General features: G+C 43.4%; 1 protein-coding gene across 3 annotated transcripts in view; it reads left to right on the top strand.

Annotated features, from left to right (window-relative positions):
* Positions 1–12,163, top strand: part of MDM4 (MDM4 regulator of p53) — a 73,290-nt gene extending 61,127 nt beyond the window's left edge. For all 3 annotated transcript variants that reach the window (XM_073587169.1, XM_073587171.1, XM_073587172.1), the window contains 6 exons: positions 2,111–2,172; positions 3,161–3,233; positions 4,915–5,063; positions 8,475–8,627; positions 8,817–8,897; positions 9,126–12,163. In XM_073587169.1, the coding sequence (XP_073443270.1) occupies positions 2,111–2,172; positions 3,161–3,233; positions 4,915–5,063; positions 8,475–8,627; positions 8,817–8,897; positions 9,126–9,656 (1,049 nt within the window). In that variant the 3' untranslated portion in view covers positions 9,657–12,163. The remainder of the gene's footprint in view (positions 1–2,110; positions 2,173–3,160; positions 3,234–4,914; positions 5,064–8,474; positions 8,628–8,816; positions 8,898–9,125) is intronic.
* The last annotated feature ends 11,924 nt before the right edge of the window (positions 12,164–24,087 follow it).

The following is a 24,087-nucleotide window of genomic DNA, read 5'->3' on the forward strand; positions in this document are numbered from 1 at the left end:
ACATTTGGGATGTCATTGGTTGGAAATTGCAATGGGAGCTGCCGGCAGGATCTTAATGATTTGTACACCCAAGTGTATTCTGTGTGGAAGAACAATATTCAAACAACCGTGAATAACCTCTTTGGCAACTAAGGAATGTAAGTTCGTGTATATCTGCAAATGGTGCTTATACTCGACAATAAGTACAGATGTTTTGAAAATTTGGTTTACATTTTTATCATTTGCAGATCACCCCAAACTGTGTAAAATAACAAGCTCGTTAGGTACTGATGTTCTGGTGTTTCGACACATGTGGTGACATCACACGAACGGTGCACATCACCGCTGTTGCCAGTCACTGAGCTCAGCGTTGTGTGCCATTAACCTCAGTACACCAGTGCGACAAGGTGTCACCGCTGTTGTACCTGAAACTGGACAGTACCTTTTCCTTTAGCTTTTCCTTCATGTTGAAATTTCAATGTTACAAACTGTGTGTATATATTGGTTTTGAGGTTTTTGTTTTGTTTCCATTGATAGTTTTATAATTCTGCTGTTTTGTCCTTGGAAGCATAAACTGGTTTGTCAGAGCCGATGTGAGCTACAAAATAGGATCTAAATAAATGATGTAAAGAAATCAAATGTAGATTCTGCTACATGACATGCAACCCCCGAAGCTGACAGTTGGACCTGTCTGTTCTGTGAGATAAACCTTGGATTCCCCAAACCATTGCGTTTTAACTGGAAATTAGCAGAATTCTGAGTTTAGATTTGAATAAGAGAAAAAAAAACCTACCCATACAGCATTAAGAAATAACTTGCACGTGGCAAATAGGACGCTGATTTTCTGTTCACATTCACAGACAGAAAATCCACGTTGTGTTTTGTAGTAAGGTGGATTTTTCCACATTTCATCCCCCACGCAGCAGAGAATAAGAGCCTTGGATCCACAAATCGGCACACGCTATCGATTTTTAAATTTAGATTGTTGCTTTATGCTGCAGTTTTTCCCCATGGATTGGGGTGAAATTGACAGAAAATTGAATCCACATATATTAGGTGCAGATTCTTTGGATTTTGACTCCAATTTTTCTTGCATCAGTGGGGAAAAAAAAATCCACAGTGCAAAGTTTGTCCATGTGACTGTACACTAAAGGTACTGTCACACTTAGCGATGTACCAGCGATCCCGACCAGCGATATGACGCGGTCAGGATCGCTGGTACATCGCTAAGTGGTCGCTAGTGAGCTGCCACATAGGCAGATCTCACTAGCGACATCGCTGGGGACGGGGATCGCTACTTACCTGTCACACCAGGCGATCCTGCGTCCTCCCGCCCGGCTCCACGCGTCGCTCGTCCTCACAGCAGGAAGCGCCACAGGAAGCTGACGACGAGAAACAGTCCTGAACGTTCTCGCGCGATCAGCGATAAGCAGCGGGGGAGCCGGTCGCTGGTAAGTATCAGACACAGAGATATCGCTAGCAATATCGCTATAACGTCACTAGTTATAGCGATATTGCTAGCGATATCTCTTAGTGTGACATGCCCTTAAAGCATTGTATTTATATACTTGCTCAACTTTGTAGTTAGAGATTAACCTAATTACTCAGGACCCAATCAAGATGAAGGATAAAGTAAAGCTTTCCTTGGGGAAAAATGATCCTTCTCGCTTGTCTTGGATCTTGTCCATTCTGGGTGTGAATCCACACCACTTTGGAGCGAGATCCTATTGCCTGAAGTAATGGGTCTTTTTCAGGGGCAGGGGAGTGATGCATAATAGGAGTCATTCACTACCATGGGGTGTGTACCACTGTATAGAGAATTAGTGCTTTCTAGAGCTGTAATAATGTCCTGATATTCTCATTCTAGTCCATGATAAGACACTGTTTGTTTCCTGTAGGACTGATGTGAAGTCCATAAATGTATTTTACACTTTTTACTGTTACAGTCCAGCTGACCTCAGGATCTTTATAGCTTGTTTGCAACCTAGGTAAAGTACGCAAGGCCCTCTTACTGTAATCATGCTTTTAGGGCTCCCTGTGTGCGTTTCTCATAGCCAAACTAACACAACCTGGATTATAAGCACATATATTACTGGGGAAGGGATATTTTTTTTTTTTATCCGATTTACAGATGCTGCTCAAAGTCCCTCAAGTGACCAAACACAGGATACGGGCGGTTTGGAGCGGCAGAAGGTAAAGCCTGGTGTTTCTTGACCTTGTACAGAGCCCCCCCTTCTCTGTACCTGCCAGCGTTGGATCTCCAGACCGCTTTTACAAACCATTCAGGTTCATCTGGAGTCCACGGAGCAGGGACAGAGTTACCCATCTCTGTTCCCTTTCTACTCTCGGTGCCTCATTCGGACCTGAGATCGATGCAGCAGTTTTCTAACCGGCCACCATACTTTTTATGTACAATCTGTTTGCTTAATGACATGGGGCAGGATGGCAGTTTGAGATCAGAATTGAACACCTAAATTAATTGTCCTTTTAAAGGGGATGTCTGGACATATTTATTGATGACCTTTCTACGGGATACTTTTTCAATAGCAGATTGGCGTGGGCCTCAGACTCCTTACACATCCATCGATTAGCTGTGCCATCAGCGGCAGAATGTAAACACTTTGAATAGAGCGGCACTCAGCGGGTCTCTTCAAAGCGCAGTGGCTAGCACAGCATCAGTGGTAAAGAATCCAAGCTGTGGAGCATTTCTTGGCAGCGGCCACTACACTTTGGATGGAGCTGCGCTTGTTATCCTCTTTTGAATTGTTTGTCCTCCCGGAGCAAATAACATCTGATGGGTGGGTGTGCGGGGAGACGATCCCCATTGATGTGCTATTGATGAACTACCCTGTAGCTCTGGCAAATGTATTGATGACATGATAGCCCCTTTAACAATGCTTATGAACATCCAAGTAAACTTTTATTCACAACTAGGAAATATAGCTCCAGATTTTAATGTGTATGTAATGTTATGCAGATCATTTACATAGAAGGGATCATTGTGGGGATCAGTGCTGCTTGTTGAACCACTGTAAGAAAAAAAAAAACACACAAACAAACTGAATCTCTTCACATTCCTGAGTCATTTGGTTGGTGGCCGGTATGAAATTGCTGCATCTCTTCTGAATAGTATCGTCATAATGGTGTTAAAGTGTTTGCCTTTTGTTCTCCATTTTTTTAGCTTGATGAATCTAGGAATGAAGAATTCTCAGACATCGGGGTTATATCTTCATCTCGTAATCCACTTACAGAAGGTGCGTTAACTAAGCTGTTTCTCACCCAGTTTTAAGCTTCCTACACAGCTGTTTCTGTTGCCGTTAAAATGGTTGCCCTTAACTTTTATACTCCTAGTCTATCCTTAGGATAAATTCACAATATCTGATCGTGGGGGTGCGACACAGTACACCCACCGATTAGCTGTTCACTTGAATAGGGGTGGATCTGCAGCACCCTGCTGTGGACACTTTTACAGTTGACGGTGTTGTTCATCCTTGTATGTCGGCACGTCCGTCCAGCACCCCCACCGGTCTAATGTTGATGACCTTTCCTAAAGTTACACCATCAATATTAAAATGCCAGGAAACCCCTTTAATTACTCATTTAGGATGGTTTGCATTTCTGTCTGTATTTGTTCATCTTTTTATTTCTTAGTGGTTTTCTTTGTTTTTCTCTGCTGGTTCGAATTCTTTGCATAGCCCTTAATATAGCATGTGAGCTGTATCCCCATTTGGATTTGGCCATTGGGATATTTAAGGTTGATGGTTAAATTTTCCCATCAGGCTTTGACAAAACGCAGGATTGCGTTCGAAACGTGGAACTTATTCTCCCATCGGTTCATGAATGGAATTTTATTCATTAAATAAAGATTAGATATTTTGCCAGAAGCTGGAACGCCTTCCGTGCTCTTTCAATCCCCTTTAATTACTGTTTTTCAGCCTGCATGTGAAAGTGATTCTCATTCTCACCTGTTCGATGATTGGTTACTCATACCCCTGACTGTAATCCTACACCATCCCCGACATTAAAAGTGTACCTAGTAAACTGCAGTTTTGAAGTACGGTCGCACCAAATTTTTTTAATTTGTTTTCTCTTTTGTTCATTCACTTCGCATCCTGTTAATCGATAAAAAAATAAACTAACCCTTCTTTTTTTATAGCATTTTTTTACTTTGCAGCATTCTTTTTCACTCTTGGCTAAAAATGTTGCACATTTCTCTATATACAGTGTTGGGGTTATCGGGTTGCTGCTCACAAAATGAACCTCCAATGAATATCCTAGAAACCTATGGTCTTTGCATAGGAGCCCGTATAGTGCTCATGGGTCTGAATTGCTTCAAGGTGAAGGTGTTGAGGTAGCTTTTGAGGGAGGGCTAAATTAACCCTTCACGGTTGACCAAGTGATTTCCAAATTAATTCACAGGATGTTGCTAACGGGGAATGATCACACGGAGATGTCTCTGTATGGGAGGATCAAGGCAGATCACTAAGCCCCTTTATTATGTCATCTTTTTATAGTATTTTGCTTAATTATGCGAAGTACTCAGCTACCAATAACATCGTCGTGACACATTCACTTTATAAACCAATAGTATTGCAAGAAAATGGGAATATGTCCCTAGCGTGACATAGAAAATGGAACAATAGCACATTCTTCAGAGTCTCGTATCTTGTACAAGCTGGAACAGTCTGGTTTCATAACAACCATGAACTTTCATCTAGTTAAGTTACAAAATTTAACTCGTAAACAACAAAATGGCGTCGCAAGCACAAAAATGGAGTCTGGAGAACAAGATGTCCCGTACATCTGAATACTGTACTTCACAAAGGCATCTTTATATTATAACAAGCAATGCCAAACCAGTACCCTAGTGATAGTCATAAGGCTGAGTATGGTTGTAAATTTCATAGAATTTCTGCTTTCATTTGTCTGTTATAGATGATAAAAATCCAGTTCTAAAGCAGGATGAGTTGGACCTCTCCTTTGAAGAATGGGATATTGCCGGTTTACCTTGGTGGTTTTTGGGGAATCTGAGAACAAATTATTGTCCCCTTGGTAATGGTTCTACCGACATCCCTTCAAACCAGGTAATACTTTGGATATTAGTGTTTTTTTTTTATGTAAATGTATTTTTAATAGATCTAAATTTGGCTTTAACCCCTTAGTGACCTGGCCGATTTTTTAAAATCTGACATCTGTCACTTTATATAGTAATTCTGGAATTCTTCAACATATCCCATAGATTTTGGGATTATTTTTTCATGACACATTATACTTTACGATAAAGGTACATTTCAATTGATATGTTTTACATTTTGTTATAAAAATATCAGAAATTTGACAATTTAAAAAATTATCAATTTTCAAGATTTGAATGGTTATCTCTTTAATCTAGACAGTTGTATCTAGTGCGTCATACAGTTCAGCAAGAGATGAGGATCTTTTTATTTACTTTTCATGGTCATTACTTAGGGGGCATGGCACAGGGTAATGCAATGCAGCCTGGGAAATAGAGGTTTCACTGCTCAGCATCTTCATCTGTTAGCAAGGTAGTAAAACGCGGTTACAGAGAACATCTCCTTCAGACAATTAAACCTGTCGGCAGGATTGCACTGAGTAACCTACAGACAGTGTGAGGTTGGTGCCATTATACTGATTACAATGATACCATGGTGATGAAATCCGTCTTGTGGTTGTTGTTTAATCTTTATTTTCAGTTGTTGACACTCTCGTGCTTCTGGGCGGTCTGTGGGGGGGGGGGGGGGGGTCTTCATGTCGTGCTCTGCTTTCATATTCATCTGTATGGCATATGACAGGTCACTGATCCCTCAGTGCCCTTCCCCCAATTTACATTCTGCCTAGAATTATGGTTTGAAAACAAAAAATTTTATTAAAACAAAATGGTGCATCTACCGGAAAGATGCTACTGCGCTGGCGCCATCTTGATGGAGCCTAATTTTTTTTCTTTAGCAAAATGATGTCGCCTGTGCAGTAGCTTCTTTGGGAACACGACAGATGCTATTGCACATGAGTATCCGCCGATGCCACCTTGATTAAGAACAACCTTTTTTTTTTTTTTTTTAACAAAACTGTATTTCTAAAAAAAACAAAAACAGCCATATATCCACCTTATCATGCCACAGCGCAGGTGCCAACGGTGCCTGCCTGATAAATGTGAATTTTTTTTTTTGTTAAACATACTGCATAGAACTATGTAAAATAGGGGTCAGGTCACTAAGGGATCAGTGACCTGTTGGCAGTCTTCATTATGAAGCCCCCCCCCCTCACAGGCCGCCCCGGAACACGAGCATATCAGTAACTCAAAACTGAAAACAAAGATTAAAAAGCAACCACAAGACAGATTTCATCAGCCAAGGTATCTTAATCAGTATAACGGCGCTGACCTGACACTGTAGGTTACCCAGCACAATCCTGCTGACAGGTTCACTTTAATAGATTTTCCAAAGCGAATATCCCTTTTTAAAGGCCCCTTTACAATTAAGAAAAGCTCCACTTTTGGCACAATGGAGGGTTTAAGGAGAACAGTAGAGGAGGGCTGGCTTAAAATAGTAGATCAATTTAAGTATTTAGGAATATGGGTATCGCTGCCAATCACAGATTATTTACATAAAAATCTGACCCCCATGTTAGGTGCTCTCAAGGCGAAAATAGGAGCTTGGTTTGCACTTGTCGGTAGTGGGCCGGGTTAATTTAATTAAAATGATTCTGATGCCCCAAATATTGTATATCCTGCATAATGCACCTGTCTGGATATCTCAGGGGAAATTCAGACAAATAAACGTCTTGTTCAGGGGATTGATGTGGGGGAAGCAACACCCTCGTATTAGATTGGAAACCCTTCAACACCCTAAGGATGGGGGGGGTCTGGCCTTGCCTAATCCTGAAATATACTTCCTTGCAGCCCAGTGCCAGCACTTGAGGGGGTGGGCGCTTGAGGTGACTTCTGGCGGGATACAACACATTTTGGAAAAACTGACAAATCTGTGTCCAGTGGTAGAATGTTTGGAGGATGGCTCACTGGGGGTGTTTGGGAAACATTTCCCCACATTATCTCTGATACATAAACTCTGGAGGAGGGTTAAACAAATTCAGGGGGTTACTGGCCTGACCCGGTTCTCGCCAATTTGGGATACCTACCAGAATTCAGAACCATGGGAGGACTGGGGGAATGGCAGGCTAGAGGGATCCAATTTGTTTTCCAGATTGTGGACCCACAAGGACTGAAATCCTTTTCTCAGCTACAATCGGAATTTGGGCTCATAGCTTCAGGTGGGTTCCAGTATGTTCGGATGAAGCACGCATTCATAGCTCAGAATAAGAGTAGCCATCTTGAAATTCAGGGGGATATTGTGTTGGAGTATGTATGTGGAAAGGGTCTACAAGTGGGGTTATCCTCTTTGTATGGAGATCTGTTACATACTTTCCTATTGCAATTCCCAATTGGTGGCAGGGCCAAGTGGGAGGGTGAGTTGGGCCCCTTGGAGGATGAGAGCTGGGAATCTGCTCTGGGGTGGATCACAAAATTGTCGCTGAGTGAACCGTATAGATTGTCTCAGCTCTATATAATACACAGAGTGTACAAGTCCCCAGATGTCCTGTTCAAGGCTGGACTAAAACCCACGTCTGAATGTCCCCGGTGCAGAAACAAAGGTGCAGGTATATTCCATTTGATGTGGACGTGCCCGAGGTTGTTTGCTTTCTGGACGGTGGTCTTGTGTCTGGTAGAGGGAGCGTACAGATGTGAGATTCCAAAGGACCCAGTGGTATGCTTGTTGGGTGATGTGGAAGAGATAAGAATGGATAGTACTATGAAGACAGCAATAGCCAGACTACTCTATATGGCTCGGAAAGTGATTGCGAGAAATTGTATACCAGAGGAGCCGCCGTCGAGAGGAGAATATCTCAAATATGTGAAAAATACCATTATGCTTGAAAAGGGGGTTTACAAAAAGAGGGAAATTGGTGTTATATGAAAAGCTATGGATGCCATGGCTAGAGTTTGGTTAGGGTTTTGGATATATGTTGAGGGGGGGGGGCTCGAGGCACATTGAATATGTGGGGTGCTACCTGTAATGCTACGAATAGTGGAAGGATATTACTAACCTTTATTTTTATCTGCAGATGAAGATTATATGGACAATACTAGCAGTCTAATAGGGTTTGGGTGGGGGGGGGAGTTATTATACCGGGTTGTTATGTGAAAAATGATTGCTTTCGGAAAAGATGTATCCTAATATGCTTTTCTGAATAAAAATCTATTTGATTAAAAAAAAGAAAAGCTCAACTTTGTTTTAATCTACCCTGGGTTATACAGCTTGTGAGCTATCACTAAATTAGTATGTTTGGGCAAGCGTGATTGACGTTGGAGCAATTTCAGCATACAATGTGTTTAGGACTTTCTCTGATTGTGCTTTAATGAATATTTTATGTACTGTGACCATTTGTGTGTGTGAAGAACCTTCTCTTCCACCTCGCAGGACATAGATACAGCCCTTGTGTCAGATACCACCGATGACTTTTGGTTCCTAAATGACAGTCGGTCAGATCAAATTAATGTGGAGGTGAAAATGGAAAGTCGGGAGTCTCAAGATAGTGAGGGTGAAGATGTGATAGATGGCGAAGGAAAGAAAGTGAGTTTTATAGCACACCTACCCCTACATTCTTTTCATTCTCTTCAGGGAATAATTGGCTTCCCCATGTTTTTTTTTTTTTTTTTTTTGCATCACTTCTTTTGATTAGTTCTAATATGAATTGAGACTCAGATCCACATCATGATTCTTTTGAGCTCATGAGTTGTTTCTGTTCTTTGTGCCCTTCAGGTGATCGAGCTGACAATTTATGGAGATGATTTAGAGGACACACAAAGCCTGAGTGATACGGATACAGAAATCACATCTGAGGTTTGGACTGTTTATATTTAGCTTTCTGATGAGGAAAAATGGGACCATGTCACATCTGTCCACAGGTCATGAGTGGTATTGTAGCTCAGCTGGGTTTACTTCAATTGAGCTGATCTACAGTCAGACACAACCTGGGGTTTGTTGTGCTGTTTTTAGCAGCCATGTTTTTGGACAACACTTTAAATGATCTAATGGATAAGTTTTCACCTCATTTTTGTCTCTCTTCAGGACTGCTGGCAGTGTACCAGTTGCCATAAGTTTAATTCCCCTGCAAAACGCTACTGCTTCCGCTGCTGGGCTTTACGGAAGGATTGGTATGCAGACTGTCCGCCTCTCACTCATACCCTCTCTACACCCACTCTGTCAGCAAAAGCGAATTCCCTGGATATGAAAAATGGAATTGACATTCCCGACTGCCGCAGAACACTTTCTGCCCCCATGGTGCGTTTGAGAAGCAGTGATAACAAATCTCAAGTTCCTTTCTTGGAGCCCTTAGACCTGGCATCAAATGTCCGAACACTTTCGGACAGCTCAGACCTTCTTCTTGCCTCTGAGGAAGCGTCACTGGACTCTACTCGTCCCTTATCAGAACCTTGCAAGCTGTGCCACCGGCGTCCACGTAATGGCAATGTAGTACATGGGCGTACAGCCCACTTGGTGACATGTTTTCGGTGTGCATGCAATCTTAAGAAGACTCGGAAGGGATGTCCAGTTTGCCAGAAACCCATACAGATGGTGGTAAAAACATACATGGCGTAGCATAAGATGAGCCTCCAACATCTTGTTTTTCTTTCGTAAGCACTTTTTTTTTGTCTAAAGACGACCTGGGTGGCTGTGTTTTTCACTTATTCCAGGCTCCATAACTGACTATGCTTTATCACTGCCATGAAATATTGAGGTGCTTTCTGTTGGCTGCCACTTTGAGTCACCACTGTGAGCAGAAAGTAAAACTTTTGCTGCCAATATTTATAAAGATATAAGAATATATATATATATAGGAGAAAGATATGTATCTATTTATACCTGGACTGAGCTCAGTCTTTACAGTGTGATTTCCCTGGAATCCATGTTCACAAGCTCATTCCGGACAGTATTTTCAGGTCTGTCACAATGCAACTATAGTCATCAATGCATCTTCTAAGCTCTAGCTCGGTCTCTTATTGTTTTATAGTTGGTGTTTTTTTTCACGTTCACAATGAAGAATCTTTTAAGAAATGTTGTCTGACATACCCTACAGCTCACCTGTTTCTTCAGAGCATGTTTTTCTTTATTTTTGTTGTTAAATCTGTTGTATTGATGCTGATTTTTGCCAAAGTGTTGCCAGTGCAATTTTTTTTGTGCACCTCTGAAAGCAAGCAAATGGTACTTCTTTAAAACATGTTAAAGTGAATTTAGCTATGGAACAAGGGACATCTGACTTGTTCTAGCACCATTCATTTCTTTTAAAACAAAAAATGTACTCAAAACTTGTAAGCTTCTCAAATACAATAGATGGCCAAATCTCTCCCCAATCTGCCAAGTATTCCTATCCCTTTGGAAACATGCTGTAAGACTCCTCTGAGCGTGGCTTATCTTGCCTAGAGCAAAAGTAGTGACTCACATCTTGATCATCCCCCCGACATCTTTTGGGGAAGAGTCAAGAAGCATCAAGATCTGTGTATAGGGATCTATAGACTATTCAAACATATTGGCTATTTCTTCTGACCCATACTCTGACATGGAGATTTGGGATGCCCCATACACATTAGTGTTCTGATCCAGCTAAAAACTGGGAATGTGCTGTGATTCCATTTGTGGTATCGAAACTTCCCCATGCATGTTAAAGTCAACCAGACCTTCCTACCATAAAGTGTGTGGGGGTCTCCCGACTCTCCCTGCAGATTATATCGGGGGAGAGAAGGATTGGCCACTTAAATTGAAATGCTCAATGTTTTTCTAACTGCTTGAAAGAGGTCATCACTAACAGGGGTTTTGTCTACTCTGAGCCTAATAGCTATGTGTGTGAGTAAATGAGGAGCAATTTTTTTTCTTTTTCTGTCCGCTAGTTTGGCTGTAAGCTGTATAGTCACCCTTACTTTATTTCCCTATGCAGGTTTATGGAAAATGGCTCTTTAGAAGGCCAAATCGCTTACCATCACTTGCAGGGGGAAAGTGGCCAGAGAGGGTTAACTGTTGATTTCCAACCAGTACATTATCACTCTGCGCCTTTGTTGTCTTGTTAGTTTTGTTACCAGTATTGTAATTTTACTATGAAAGTTATGGCGGAGGTGGTATATTGCGCTACTTACATGTGTAATCTTAATCGATCATATCAGACAGTGGGAAGAAAGATAATTGCTAAGTTTACTTATAATGTAATTGGATTCTGTTGTGATCGTAATAGAGGGTGTAATGACGACCCCATTTACTATTCTAACCTGTCAATTAGATGAGATATGTGAAGACTTGTAGGAACAACCTCTCTAATCCATCAGACTGAAGTCTGGGTTAAAAATTGCTGTATATGTGAATTGGAGGGAAGAATTTTGTGTGCCTCAGAGGTTTAATTTTTTGTGAATGTAACTTTAAGTTGTCTACTACTTGGACAGATTCTTCTCATACTCCTCGCGTTGCCCCTATAAAATAATACAGCATCTAGTCCCCTCCTATGCTGGCGCCGTTCCTGCGGTGTCAGCACTCCTTCTCCCAGGGCTCCCGTGCTGTTATGACATGTGACACCGTCGCCCAATCAGCGCTGGGTCACTGTCCCCTCATCCTGCCGAATTGAGCAGGAAGAGGAAGTCCGAGATCATCTGCAGCCTGGACTTCATCTTTGGACAAATCGAACATGAAGAGGGATACAGTGACGCCAACACTGATTGTGCGCTGGCGTCACGTGTCATAACCGCATGGGTGCCCTGGGACTGCAAGTGCTGACACCGCAGGTACTGCTGGCACTTGAGGGGGAGTTTAAGCTTCATTATTTTATGGGGCCAAACATTTTGATCAAGATGGGGTTCTCCTAGTAGTGGTCGACCCCTTTTAAGATACGAGAAAGAATGTCTTGCTATTGATCTTGTGAATCGTCATATACAACAAACCTAATGGCTTATTCAGATTAAGGTTTTTGTTAATGTATGCAAGTGAATATGAAACCTATTTGCACTATATGATCGTTCTGGAGTAAACTGCATTTGTTATTGGTAAAGTATGGGACATTTATGACTGATTTTCCTTGTGGTATTTCTTTAACTATTCTAGAAAAATTAAAGTATTTTCCAATGTTTTGCTTGTTGCATTCATTTATGTTAAGTAAAATTCTGAATGAAAGCGAATGATCGAAATGTTGACATTTCCTAAATATACAGAATGACAAGCGGATTGTGGAAACTATATTTGCTCATTGAAATTTGTTTGATGCACAATACATTGCCTGGAGTTTCTGGCTGCTCGGTCAGAATGCTGGGTTGGACTATTTCAGCCTCATCCTTTTAGCTTTCATCCATGTGATTTTCACATTCAAAATTCCAGCAGTCTTAGATAGCCATAGGATTCGACCTATTCAGTCATTTGCCGCTTAGCCATTGATAAGTTGAGTACAGCAGCTCATGCAAAAAATGATGGGCCTCAAGCAGGAACAGAATAGACCTGCCCTGTGTATACATGTCTCCTCTGTCCTTGGTTGCAACATTCAATATGAACTCGAAAACTGCCAATAGAACCAGAACCATTTCTGAAAAACCTTACGGTCTATTCCATTTAATGGTAGCCGTGGTTGAAAGCTTACTGCCATTAACACCAGTGCTGTGGAGTCAGTAAGCCAAACCTCCGACTCCTCAATTTCCATGAACTTTGACTCCATAGCGCTGCCTCATTACTGAGCATGTACATAAAGTGCAGCACAGATTCTTCTCAGCTAAAAGCCGAGATCCTTAGATCAGGAACAGACTTTTATAGGACACTTCATAACTTTCCCAAATTCTGTTATGAAAACATTTACAGCACATCCTGCATTGTACTACTGAGCCCAATGTATTATATATTTTAGGAGTCTGCCCATTTTATTCTGACTTTCCGACTCCACAGCCCTGATTAAAGGGAATCTGTCACCCCATTTTTGGCCTATAAGATGTGGCCACAGCCATCAGGGGCTTATCTACAGAATTCTGTAATGCTGTAGATAAGCCCCCGATGTAACCTGAAAGATAAGAAAAACGAGTTAGATTCTACTCGCACGGGGGTCCGGTCTGGCGCCTCCCATCAGAGATGATGTCCTCCTCCTTACTTCTGCCTCAGTCCCTAACAGGAGGACATATCCTTGCAACCTGCGCAACCACACATGGGCGCAAGTGGTAAGGGTGCCCATATCTACCTCCAAAGAAGGTGCTCTTGGGCTGCAAAGGGCCCATATATTCTTGCACAGGGGCCCTGTCTGTCTGTTTCCTTGTGGCCCCTAACTAGGTAATAATGGTTGTAGCTATGGTGGTATAGGGTAACCTCAGAAGATGACAACACTGTTATTGAAAATAAATCTCTATACAAAGACCAGCACTGATATTACCGCCATATGTACTTCTCCAGCTAGGACTCCTCTGCACAGATTACAACAAAGACACATCTAGCGTCTCACATTTCCAGCACCGTCCACATGTAGAATCATAATCCTCGTGTCCAACCCTCTGCTCAATTTTGGATTCACTAAACCATCTCAGATGTCTGTCCAGCCTCTGTTTGAAGCCTCCATTGTAGGAGAACTCACCGCCTCTCGTGGCCGCCTGTTCACTCATTGATCACCCTCACTGTCAAAAGTTTTTCTAATATCTAATCAGAATCTTCTCCCTTTCAGTTTCATCCCATTGCTTCTTGTTTTTCCATGTGCAAGTGTATTCCCAACCTGCACAAACTCCTCATCCTGCTGATACCCCAATACTGAGCCGCTGCTGCCGTATGTGTCCCTATTACTGCACCTGCTGTGTGGTACAAAAATAGAGCTCCTAGTGCCCCACATAGTAATGCCACCACAGTGCCCCTTACATCGTAATTCGGCTACTTTCACACTTGCGTTAGGAGGCGCAGCGCACGGCCGCCGTGCAGCTTCGCCCCTGCCGCGCCCCCTCCGGTCAGCTCCTATGGGAGCATGACGCTGCATGCGACCTGCGTACCCTATCATTAGCATTGGGTACGCAGGCCGTGCGCTGGTACGATTTTGACGCGCATGCGCCCTTTTGACGGTGCGTCAAACGCACCATGTTGCATTTTGGTGCGCTCGGTGCACCGTCAAAAGGGCGCATGCGCCGTCAAAATCATACCAGCGCACGGCCTGCGTACCCAATTCTAACGATAGGGTATGCAGGTCGCATGCAGCGTCATGAGTCCACAGGAGGAGCTGACTGGAGGGGGCGCAGCAGGGGGCGGAGCCGCATGGCGGCCGTGCGCTGCGCCTCCTAACGCAAGTGTGAAAGTAGCCTGCCTCCTTTGTGATCTCTAGATGGTAAAATTGCCTCCAAGAAAATATTAATTTCCTGTGTATGTGCCCTCCACATTTTGCCCCTAGAAAGTAATAATTCTCCATGTGCAACTTTGATGGTCACAATACTGAGTGCCCCTATAACAATAATGTTTAAGTGGCCAATTAACAATTAATTAGTCACCTAAGTTCCTCATGTATAACTCTACAGTCATGGCCAAAAGTTTAGAGAATGACACAAATATTAATTTTTACAAAGTCTACTGCTTCATTTTTTCTAATGGCAATTTGCATATACTCCAGAATGTTATAAAGAGTGATCAGCTTAACAGCAATTACTTGCATAGTCAATATTTGCCTAGAAAATTAACTTTATCCCCCAAAACACATTTCAACCTCATTGCAGCCCTGCCTTAAAAGGACCAGCTAACATCGTTTCAGTGATTGATCTCCAGCCCTGTCCTCATCAACACCCACACCTGTGTTAATGGAGCAATCTGTCATGATTAAGAAAGAATGACACCACTGGACACTTTAAAAGGAGGCTGGTGCTTGGCATCATTGTTTCTCTTCTGTTAACCATGGTTATCTCTAAAGAAACACGTGCAGTCATCACTGCACAAAAATGGCCTAACAGGGAAGAGTATCGCAGCTAGAAAGATTGCAAAGATTGGAGCAAGGCCTGGTCTCAAGGAGGGCAGCAACGAAGCCACTTCTCTCCAGAAAAAACATCATGGACAGACTGATATTCTGCAAGAGGTACAGGGAGTGGACTGCTGAGGACTGGGGTAAAGTCATTTTCTCTGATGAATCCCCTTTTCGATTGTTTGGGACATCTGGCAAACAGCTTATTCGGAGAAGACCAGGTGAGCGCTACCACCAGTCTTGTCTCATGCCAACTGTCAAGCATCCTGAAACCATTCATGTGTGAGGTTGCTTCTCAGCCAAGGGAATGGGCTCTCTCTGTCTTGCCTAAAAACACAGCCATGAATAAAGAATAGTACCAGAATGTCCTCCAAGAGCAACTTCTCCCAACCGTCCAAGAGCAGTTTGGCGATCAACAATGCCTTTTTTCAACATGATGGAGCACCTTGCTATAAAGCAAAGGTGATAACTAAATGGCTCCGGGAACAAAACATAGAGATTTTGGGACCATGGCCTGGAAACTCTCCAGATCTTTATCCCATTGAGAACTTGTGGTCAATCATCAAGAGACGGGTGGACAAACAAAAACCTTCAAATTCAGACAAAATAAAAGCATTGATTTTGCAAGAATGGACTGCTATCAGTCAGGATTTGATCCAGAAGTTGATTGAGAGCATGCCAGGGAGAATTGCTGAAGTCCTGAAGAAGGGTCAACACTGCAAATATTGACTTGCTGCATTAACTCATTCTAACTGTCAATATAACCTTTTGTTACTCATAATATGATTGCAATTATATTTCTGTATGTGATAAAAACATCTGACAAACACATAAAAACCAGAGGGCAGCAGATCATGTGAAAATATAATATTTGTGTCATTCTCTAAACTTTTGGCAATGACTGTATATACAGTATGCTGGGCCCACAGCTCCCCTATACACCATATGATGGACCCGCAGCTCCCGTACATACAGTATGATCTCCTCCAGGCTTCCCCTATACAGATGAAGTCCCCACTGCTCCTCCAATACACAGTATAATAGTTAATAGTGTTCTGACACTGTGTGGCACTTGCACTGAGAGCCCCTCTACATGGAAGAAAGTAACTTTATTCCTCCTGGCAACAATGCTCTTGCAGTCATAGGGGTTACGCTGGCACGGTCTCGATCACCGCTCTGTGTATAGAAAGTGGAGGCTGTAACAGCACCACGGCACTGACAGCCGGCTCAGCACCGTCTGCCACCCAGTAGCTACCCTACTGAAGCCTCTATAAATAATAATGCTTCTTAAGTGCCCACATTATATTTAACCGAGTCCCCTCATGTACAGTAACATGGCCCCAGCATTGCTGATGTGAGCAGGGGGTCTTGTGATGACTCGCTTGGCTTCTCCCAATTATCTTCTATTGAGAAAAGTCAAACTTATCTAATTGACACAGGCACTTTATAATAATAAATTTTTAAATTATTAAATAGAATGCAGCTCGTTGTTACAGACGGACATATTTCTCATGTGAGGATCATATCGCAATCCTCGGACTGACAATCTGCTCTCCTGACCTGAGTGTAACAGCTGCATAGTAATCCGTCACACATGTCAGGTGCGACATCGGCCAGTCCGAGGATTGCGAAGCGATCCTCACATGAGTTATACGGCCATCTGCCTGAACCTTTATGCTAAGGCCGGGGTCACAATTGTGAGAAAATCGCACGAGTCTCGCACCTCAATACTCGGCACTCTGGACCGGAGTGTGCGGCTGTATGTATTTCTATGCAGCCGCACACCACGTCGGTCTGAGTGCCGGTGGCAGTGCAGGGTGTTGATGCGAGATATTCATGCAAGTTTGACCCCGGCCTTATATTTATCCTGGTTATACTAATACTTAGATTTTAACCCCTTATTAGCGTATTACTGCTATTAACCTGTAATGTTATGCTTATTATACTAATACTTATAAAAGACCCAGCTCGCAAGTATCTCCAGCCCCCCAAGACAGCAACTATGACATGTGATGGGAGTGCATATAATTTCATATCAAAACAGTATAATAATAAGCCCCCAGTGCCCTGTTACCCTCCCCATAATACCCCCATCCTCTCACATTCACCCCCCAGTGCCCTATCTCATCTCCAACACCCAAAATACTCCCATCCACTCATATTCACACTACAGCACCATGTCTCTCCCCCATCTCACATTCACCCCCAGTGCCCTAGCCCACACAATACCCCCATCCTCTCACATTCACCCCCAGTGCCTTCTCCCCCCATAATACCCCCATCATCTCACAATCGCCCCCCCCAGTGCCCTAGCCCCCCACAATACCCCCATACCCTCATTCAACCCAAAGTGATCATGACATGCCCAAACTAAATGAATCTAATCAATTCCATCCCCACTTACTGATGAAGTTTGCAGGCACAGTGAGGCAGGACCAGGAAGTGTCCAGTTTAATGCGAGGAGGACACTAGGACCCAGAGTGCCTGAGCCAGAGTCTGCACAGAGAGAAAGTAACTGCAGCTGCTGCTGGCCAGGAAGGAGCTTCTTGAGTGAGATAGCAGCACACTGCAGGGATTGAGACACTAGCTCTGCATTCTGCCGCTGTGCAGTCTGTCAGACAGGGGAGTCGGCATTGTGCTGCTCTCTCCCTGCACCTCAGACAGCCAATGACATAAGTGGCCCTGTCTCCCAGTGGGCCCCTGCATGTTAAGGGGCCCGGGGCAATGGCCCCCTCTGCCCCCCCAGTAGCTACGCTACTGGCGATCATTATACTTGATCTTTTCGCTAAATCCCTATGGTCTTTTGTCAGACAATAAGGCTATGTGCCCATGTTGCGTTTCTAAGCGTTTCTCCCACAGCGGAAACCGCATTCCAATGCAATCCTATGGGATTCCGTATTGCTATGCCCATGCTGCAGATTTTACCGCTGCGGAATCCCATAGTCCATAGTCGCATGTCCATTTTTACTGCAGAATCGCGGCGATTCTGCCGCCATAGGATTGCATTGTAAAGCTCACTTTACGCATGTGGCTATGCCCACCATGAGTAAAGTGAGCACTTCATGTGTGGATGGTACCCAGGGTCTGGAGGAGTGGGAGACTCTCCTCCATGCCCTGAGTCCCATAATCCTGTTAAAAATAGAATTAAAATAAAAAATCGGGATATACTTACCCTCTGATGGCCCCCGGAGTCCTCCCGCCTCTCAGCCACGCTGCCAGCATCTTCCGTTCCCAGGGATGCATTGCGCGAATCACCCGAGATGACGTCACGGTCTCACGAGCGTGACATCATAAAGGTCCTTCACGCAAAGCATCCCTGGGAACGGAACGTACTGGGTAGGCAGCATCAATAGTAAAAAGTTGGTCACACTTGTCAAACACTATGCTTGACAAGTGTGACCAACCTGTCAATCACTTTCCCAAGCGATGCTTCAAATCGCTTGGAAAGCGCAAGCATTCTGCAAGCTAAAAACACTTGCAATACGCTTGTTTTGCGGGAAAACGCATGCGAATTCTGCATGCGTTTTACCCACAGCAGGGAGTTGCGGAAATGCTGCGGACATTTCTGCAGCATTTCTGCAACGTGGGCACATAGCCTAAGTGTTTGCCAGCATTGTTAGTGTGTGTTTACATGTAGAGTGTGAGTTTTTTCAAAAATGGTTATGGCAACTAAAATATTAAATAAGTAGTTGGCACATTATCTGTTGGTGCATTGGTTTAATATTATGGATATAGCATACAGGTGTGCTCAAAAGTTTTTATACCCTGGCAGAATTTTTGCTTTTTTGGCCTTTTTTGAGAGAATATGAATGAAAACCTAAAACTTTTTCTCCACTCATGGTTAGTGGTTGGGTGAAGCAATTTATTGTCAAACCACTGTGTTCTCTCTTTTTAAATCATAATGACCCTGATCAAAGGTTTACATACCCTGGTGATTTTGGCCTGATGACATGCACAAAAGCTGACACAACTGGGTTTGAATGGCTAAGGCTGGATTCACGTTAGCTTTTGGAGGCACAGCGGACGCTCACCGTCAAGCTCTGCCCCTGCTGCACCTCCTCTGGTCAGCTCCACCTATGGGCGCATGCCGCTGCATGAGGCCTGTGTACCCTATCTTTAGCATTGGGTACGCAGGCCGTGCGCAGGTATGTGTCATGAAGTGACTGACCCTGCGTGACATGACCCGCCAATTGGTCACCAAACCAACAAAGACAAACAAGGGGACACCGTGGACACAATTACAACGGTGGGCCCTGCAAATAGGGAACGAGGAAATGGACACCACCTGCACTCCTAAGGAAATGTCCTGAACTCTCCTCACGTTCCCTGTCGTTTCAACCTGTCGCCGACCAGGATACCTCAGTCACTCACTTGCCCTGCACTTAACCCTTACTAGGGAACTGGCAAGTGCGGACACTGGTCCCACCACTGTACTAATAAAACACCAGGGAAAATAACAGACAGGGAACAACCACACTTAGCTTGCTCTGCACTGGACAGCAGAGTAAAGTGCCTGAACACAGTTTCCAGCAGGAAAACCACTGCTCCAGATCAGCTGCAAACACCACTGCTCAAGATAGCTTCTCTCTTCAGAACGGTTGGCTTCCAAATGACCAGTATTACCAACAGGGAGCTGCAGCAGCTGATGACCTTTTATAGGAAGTATGGGGGGGGGGGGGTCACCACCTGCTGACTAATTAAACATGTAGTAACACCAGTGGGGGGGAACCCCAGAAGCCGACTCACTAAACTTGTAGTAACACCAGAGACCACCAGGGCCAGAAACCCATATTAAACCCCGAGGACCTGAAAGGAAAAAGGTTTCTATAAGAGAATCCAGACTCTGCCACAGATCCAAAAATGGATTGTGACAGTATGCTTTTGCCGCCGCATGCGTCCTTTTCACGGTGCGGCGACCTGCGTCAAACGCAACATGTTGCATTTTGGTGCGATCGCTGCACCGTCAAAAGGACGCATGCAGCGGCAAAAGCCTACCTGCGCACGGCCTGCGTATCCAATGCTAAAGATAGGGTACGCAGGCCGCATGCAGCGGTATGCGCCCATAGATGGAGCTGACCGGAGAAGGTGCGGCAGGGGACGGATTTTCACGGCGAGCGTCCACTGCGCCTCCAAACGCTAATGTGAAACTAGCCTAATAAAGGTAACATCCTCACCTGTGACCTGTTTGCTTGTATTCAGTGTGTGTGCATAAAAGCTGAGTGAGTTTCTGGGATCCAGACAGACTCTTGCATCTTTCATCCAGCCACTGACGTTTCTGGATTGTGAGTCATGTTGAAAGCAAAATAATTTTCAACGGCTCTATGCGAAAAGGTAGTTGAACTGTATAAAACAGGAAAGGGATACAAAAAGATATTGAAGGAATTGATAAGGCCAGTTAGCAGCGTTCAAACTGTGATTAACAAATGGAAAATCAGGGACTCTGTAAAAACAAAACCACGGTTAGGTAGACCAACAAAAATGTTGTCCACAACTGCCAGGAAGATTGTTCAGAATGCAAAGAAAAACCCACTAATAACATCAGCTGAAGTACTGGAATCTCTGAAAACTAGCGGTGTTGCTGTTTCAAGATGCACAATAAGGAGACACTTGAAAAAAAATTGGCTGCATGGTTGACTTGTCAGAAGAAAGCCATTACTGTGCAAATGCCACAAAGTATCTCTCCTACAATATGCAAAATAGCACAGAGACAAGCCTCAAAACTTCTGGAACAAGGTAATTTGGAGTGATGAGACCAAAATTAAACTTTTTGGCCACAGCCATAAATGTTACATTTGGAGAGAGGTCAAAAAGGCCTATGATGAAAGGAACACCATTCCTGCTATAAAGCACGGAGGTGGATCTCTGATGTTTTGGAGATGTGAGCGCTACAAAGGCACAGGAAACTTGGTCAAAGTTGAAGGAAAGATGAATGCAGCACGTTATCACCAAATACAGGAGGCAAATTGGCTATCATCAGCACGGAAGACTCGCATGGGATGTACTTGAACATTCCAACATGAAACACCGCACTTAGTGGAATCTGAATCCACAATTTCTCACAACATAAGGTAGCTAAACAGCAAAGGAGAAATAATAAAACATAACTTTTAATAATATATATAAAAACTACCACAGATAAAGTGAAGTTAAAAAACACACTGAATCCTTTGCCACAGACTATAACACCGAGTGTCTGTATATATTGCCACAGCAGATCACCCCGGGTACATACATGTGACTTATTCTATGTCCAAAAGTAGAAAAAATCTGGACAGACAAAATTACTCAATCAAGGACAATGTAAGTGACAACCAGAGTCCAATCATGAATGGTCACCTTGTCAAAGACATACACAGCCTTTACCCTGTTAAGGTGTAACAAGGAATATACCCATTCATATGCAAAGAAAAGACATCAAAAAACACTGAGTAAAGGAAAGATCTCACCCATGCGTCTTGAAAGATGTCCAACGATCTGATGTCCATCAGAGTCATGTCAGGTCAGGTCTAATTGCACATATTGGGCGTAAGAGCATAAATATGTTCTTGCGTCCAATATGTGCAATTAGATCCCCTGAAGAGTCAGTAAATGATGAAACGCGTCAGGATGCACAGGGACATTGTAGGGCTAATTTTGTGAGGGTCAGATGTGGACTGCCCTTGTTAGGGCGGGAGTCATGGGTGTCAGGTTTGCAACTCCCTGCAGGGTCTGATTAGGGTAATGCCTTGTTTCCTGACCTGACATGACTCTGATGGACATCTGATCTTTGGACATCTTTCAAGACGCATGGGTGAGATCTTTCCTTTACTCAGTGTTTTTTTATGTCTTTTCTTTGCATATGAATGGGCATATTCCTTGTTACACCTAAACAGGATAAAGGCTGTGTATGTCTTTGACAAGGTGACCATTCATGATTGGACTCTGGTTGTCACTTACATTGTCCTTGATTGAGTAATTTTGTCTGTCCAGATTTTTTCTACTTTTGGACATAGAATAAGTCACATGTAAGTACCCGGGGTGATCTGCTGTGGCAATATATACAGGCACTCGGTGTTATAGTCTGTGGCAATGGATTCAGTGTGTTTTTTAACTTCACTTTATCTGTGGTAGTTTTTATATATATTATTAAAAGTTATGTTTTATTATTTCTCCTTAGACATTCCAACATGACAACGATCTAAAACACAAGGCCAAGTCGACCTGTCATTGTCTACAGCAGAACAAAGTGTACGTTCTGGAGTGGCCATCTCAGTCTCCTGACCTCAATATCATTGAGCCACTCTGGGGAGATCTCAAGCACGCAGTTCATGCTAGACAGCCAGGAATTTGCAGGAACTGGAGGCTTTTTGTCAAGAAGAGTGAGCAGCTTTACCATATGAGAAAATAAAGAACCTCATCCAAAACTACCACAAAAGACTTAAAGCTGTCATTGATGTTAGAGGGGACAATACACAGCATTAAGAAACGGGGTATGTAAACTTTAAATCAGGGTCATTTGGATGTTTTGTGTTGTCATTATGATTTAAAAAGAGAAAACACAGTAGTTTGACAATAAATGGCTTCACCCAACCACTAACCATGAGTGGAGAAAAAGTTTTGCTGTTATTATTCATATTCTCTGAAAAAAGGCCAAGAAAGCAAAAATTCTGCCAGGGTATGTAAACCTTTGAGCACAACTGTATTATAGATAAATCATTGACTCCATTTGTGCTTTCTGAATATTAGGTCTTAAAAGGGCTAGGAGGGTCAGTATTCGGTGAGCAGGGGCGCCATTTGCTCAAGATTGTAGGATGTCGAACTCTACTATAAGACAGGGTTGTGGTAGTATCTCATTAGGGTGAGACACAGTCCCCCTGCCATTCTTAATTTCTCTCTGATTTATATTTGACATTAAATTATCAGCACAGCCAGTTCATATACAGTATATTTTGGAGATGGCCTCCCAAAAGTTAAAGATGAAATCCTCATTATTAATTTTTTTGGACTTAGCACTTTTTTAGTACACTGGTGTGTTTTTTGGTACTTAGTATGTGTTTGTTGATTTTTACCTCCTGAGAATTATGGCCATGAGGGATACCTGCTGGTGAACGGGGGCACAATTTGCGCAGTCCTTTAGGGTACCAACCTCCGTATCAAGGCAGGGTGATGACAGTGATTCAACAGGGCGAGTCATAGTCCTCCCAATATTATTATCCTGGGCTAAGTTATTTGGATATCGTTCTAGTTTCTCCAAAAGTGAGGTGCTACTGGCTGGGGTGTTGTGCATTCCCTTGCTCGGACTTCTGAGCTGAAGCTCCCTCTGCTCCCTCTGGTGGTTACTGGGAGTAGTGGAGCTTGCCAGGTTGATGGAAGTTTGCCACCTGACAACGATAATTGGGAACGTGGGATTACTGGCTGGGAGCATATAATTGAGCAGGCTTCCCTTGGTGGTTGCTGGCGATTTCCTCCTTCTGCATTTGGAGTTCTTTTGTGTCCTGACTGATCTGCATGGTTCAGTAAAGTGATTCTTTTATTAATCCTTTGCATCTAATCTGGTTGTGCCTTTTTTTGCTTTCTGCTTTGTTGCTAGGGTTCAGCGTACTCCCTGCTGGGGGCAGCGTTGGGCCCTGCTCATATGTTACAGCTTGTGTCAGTTTGTTCAGTCCCCTGTTATGTTAGTATCTTTTGCTTTTCTTCCAGTTCATACCAGATTGCTGATCTAGTGGGGGTGAAGTCGTGTGGCCTCAGGTTTTTTGTATATCAGATATGTTGGATTTTTTTAGGGTTTTTTGCGTGATTGCAGGCAGTATCTTTTCTGTCCTCTCCTGTCTAGACAACTTGGGCCCCACCGTTTGCTCAGTCTGTTCTCTGCCTGTGTTTGTGCCTCATCTTGTCTCACAGACAATATATGTTTGGGGGCTGTCTATTCCTTTGGAGATCTGCTCCGGAGCAGTTTAGATTTCACTTTTCTGGCTTTAGGCTTAGATAGTTCTCCGGCTGTGCCGAGTCATCTAGGGCATCGTAGGAATGCTCCACGGCTACTGCTAGTTGTGTTGATAGGATCAGGGTTCTGCAATCCGCTTAGTTACCAACCTCTCTGGTTTTCTGGTGGCTTAGCCT

The sequence above is a fragment of the Dendrobates tinctorius genome, unplaced genomic scaffold (genome assembly GCF_039654945.1).
Source record: "Dendrobates tinctorius isolate UK_male_01 unplaced genomic scaffold, ASM3965494v1 ptg000098l, whole genome shotgun sequence".
NCBI classification, from domain to species: Eukaryota; Metazoa; Chordata; class Amphibia; order Anura; family Dendrobatidae; genus Dendrobates; species Dendrobates tinctorius.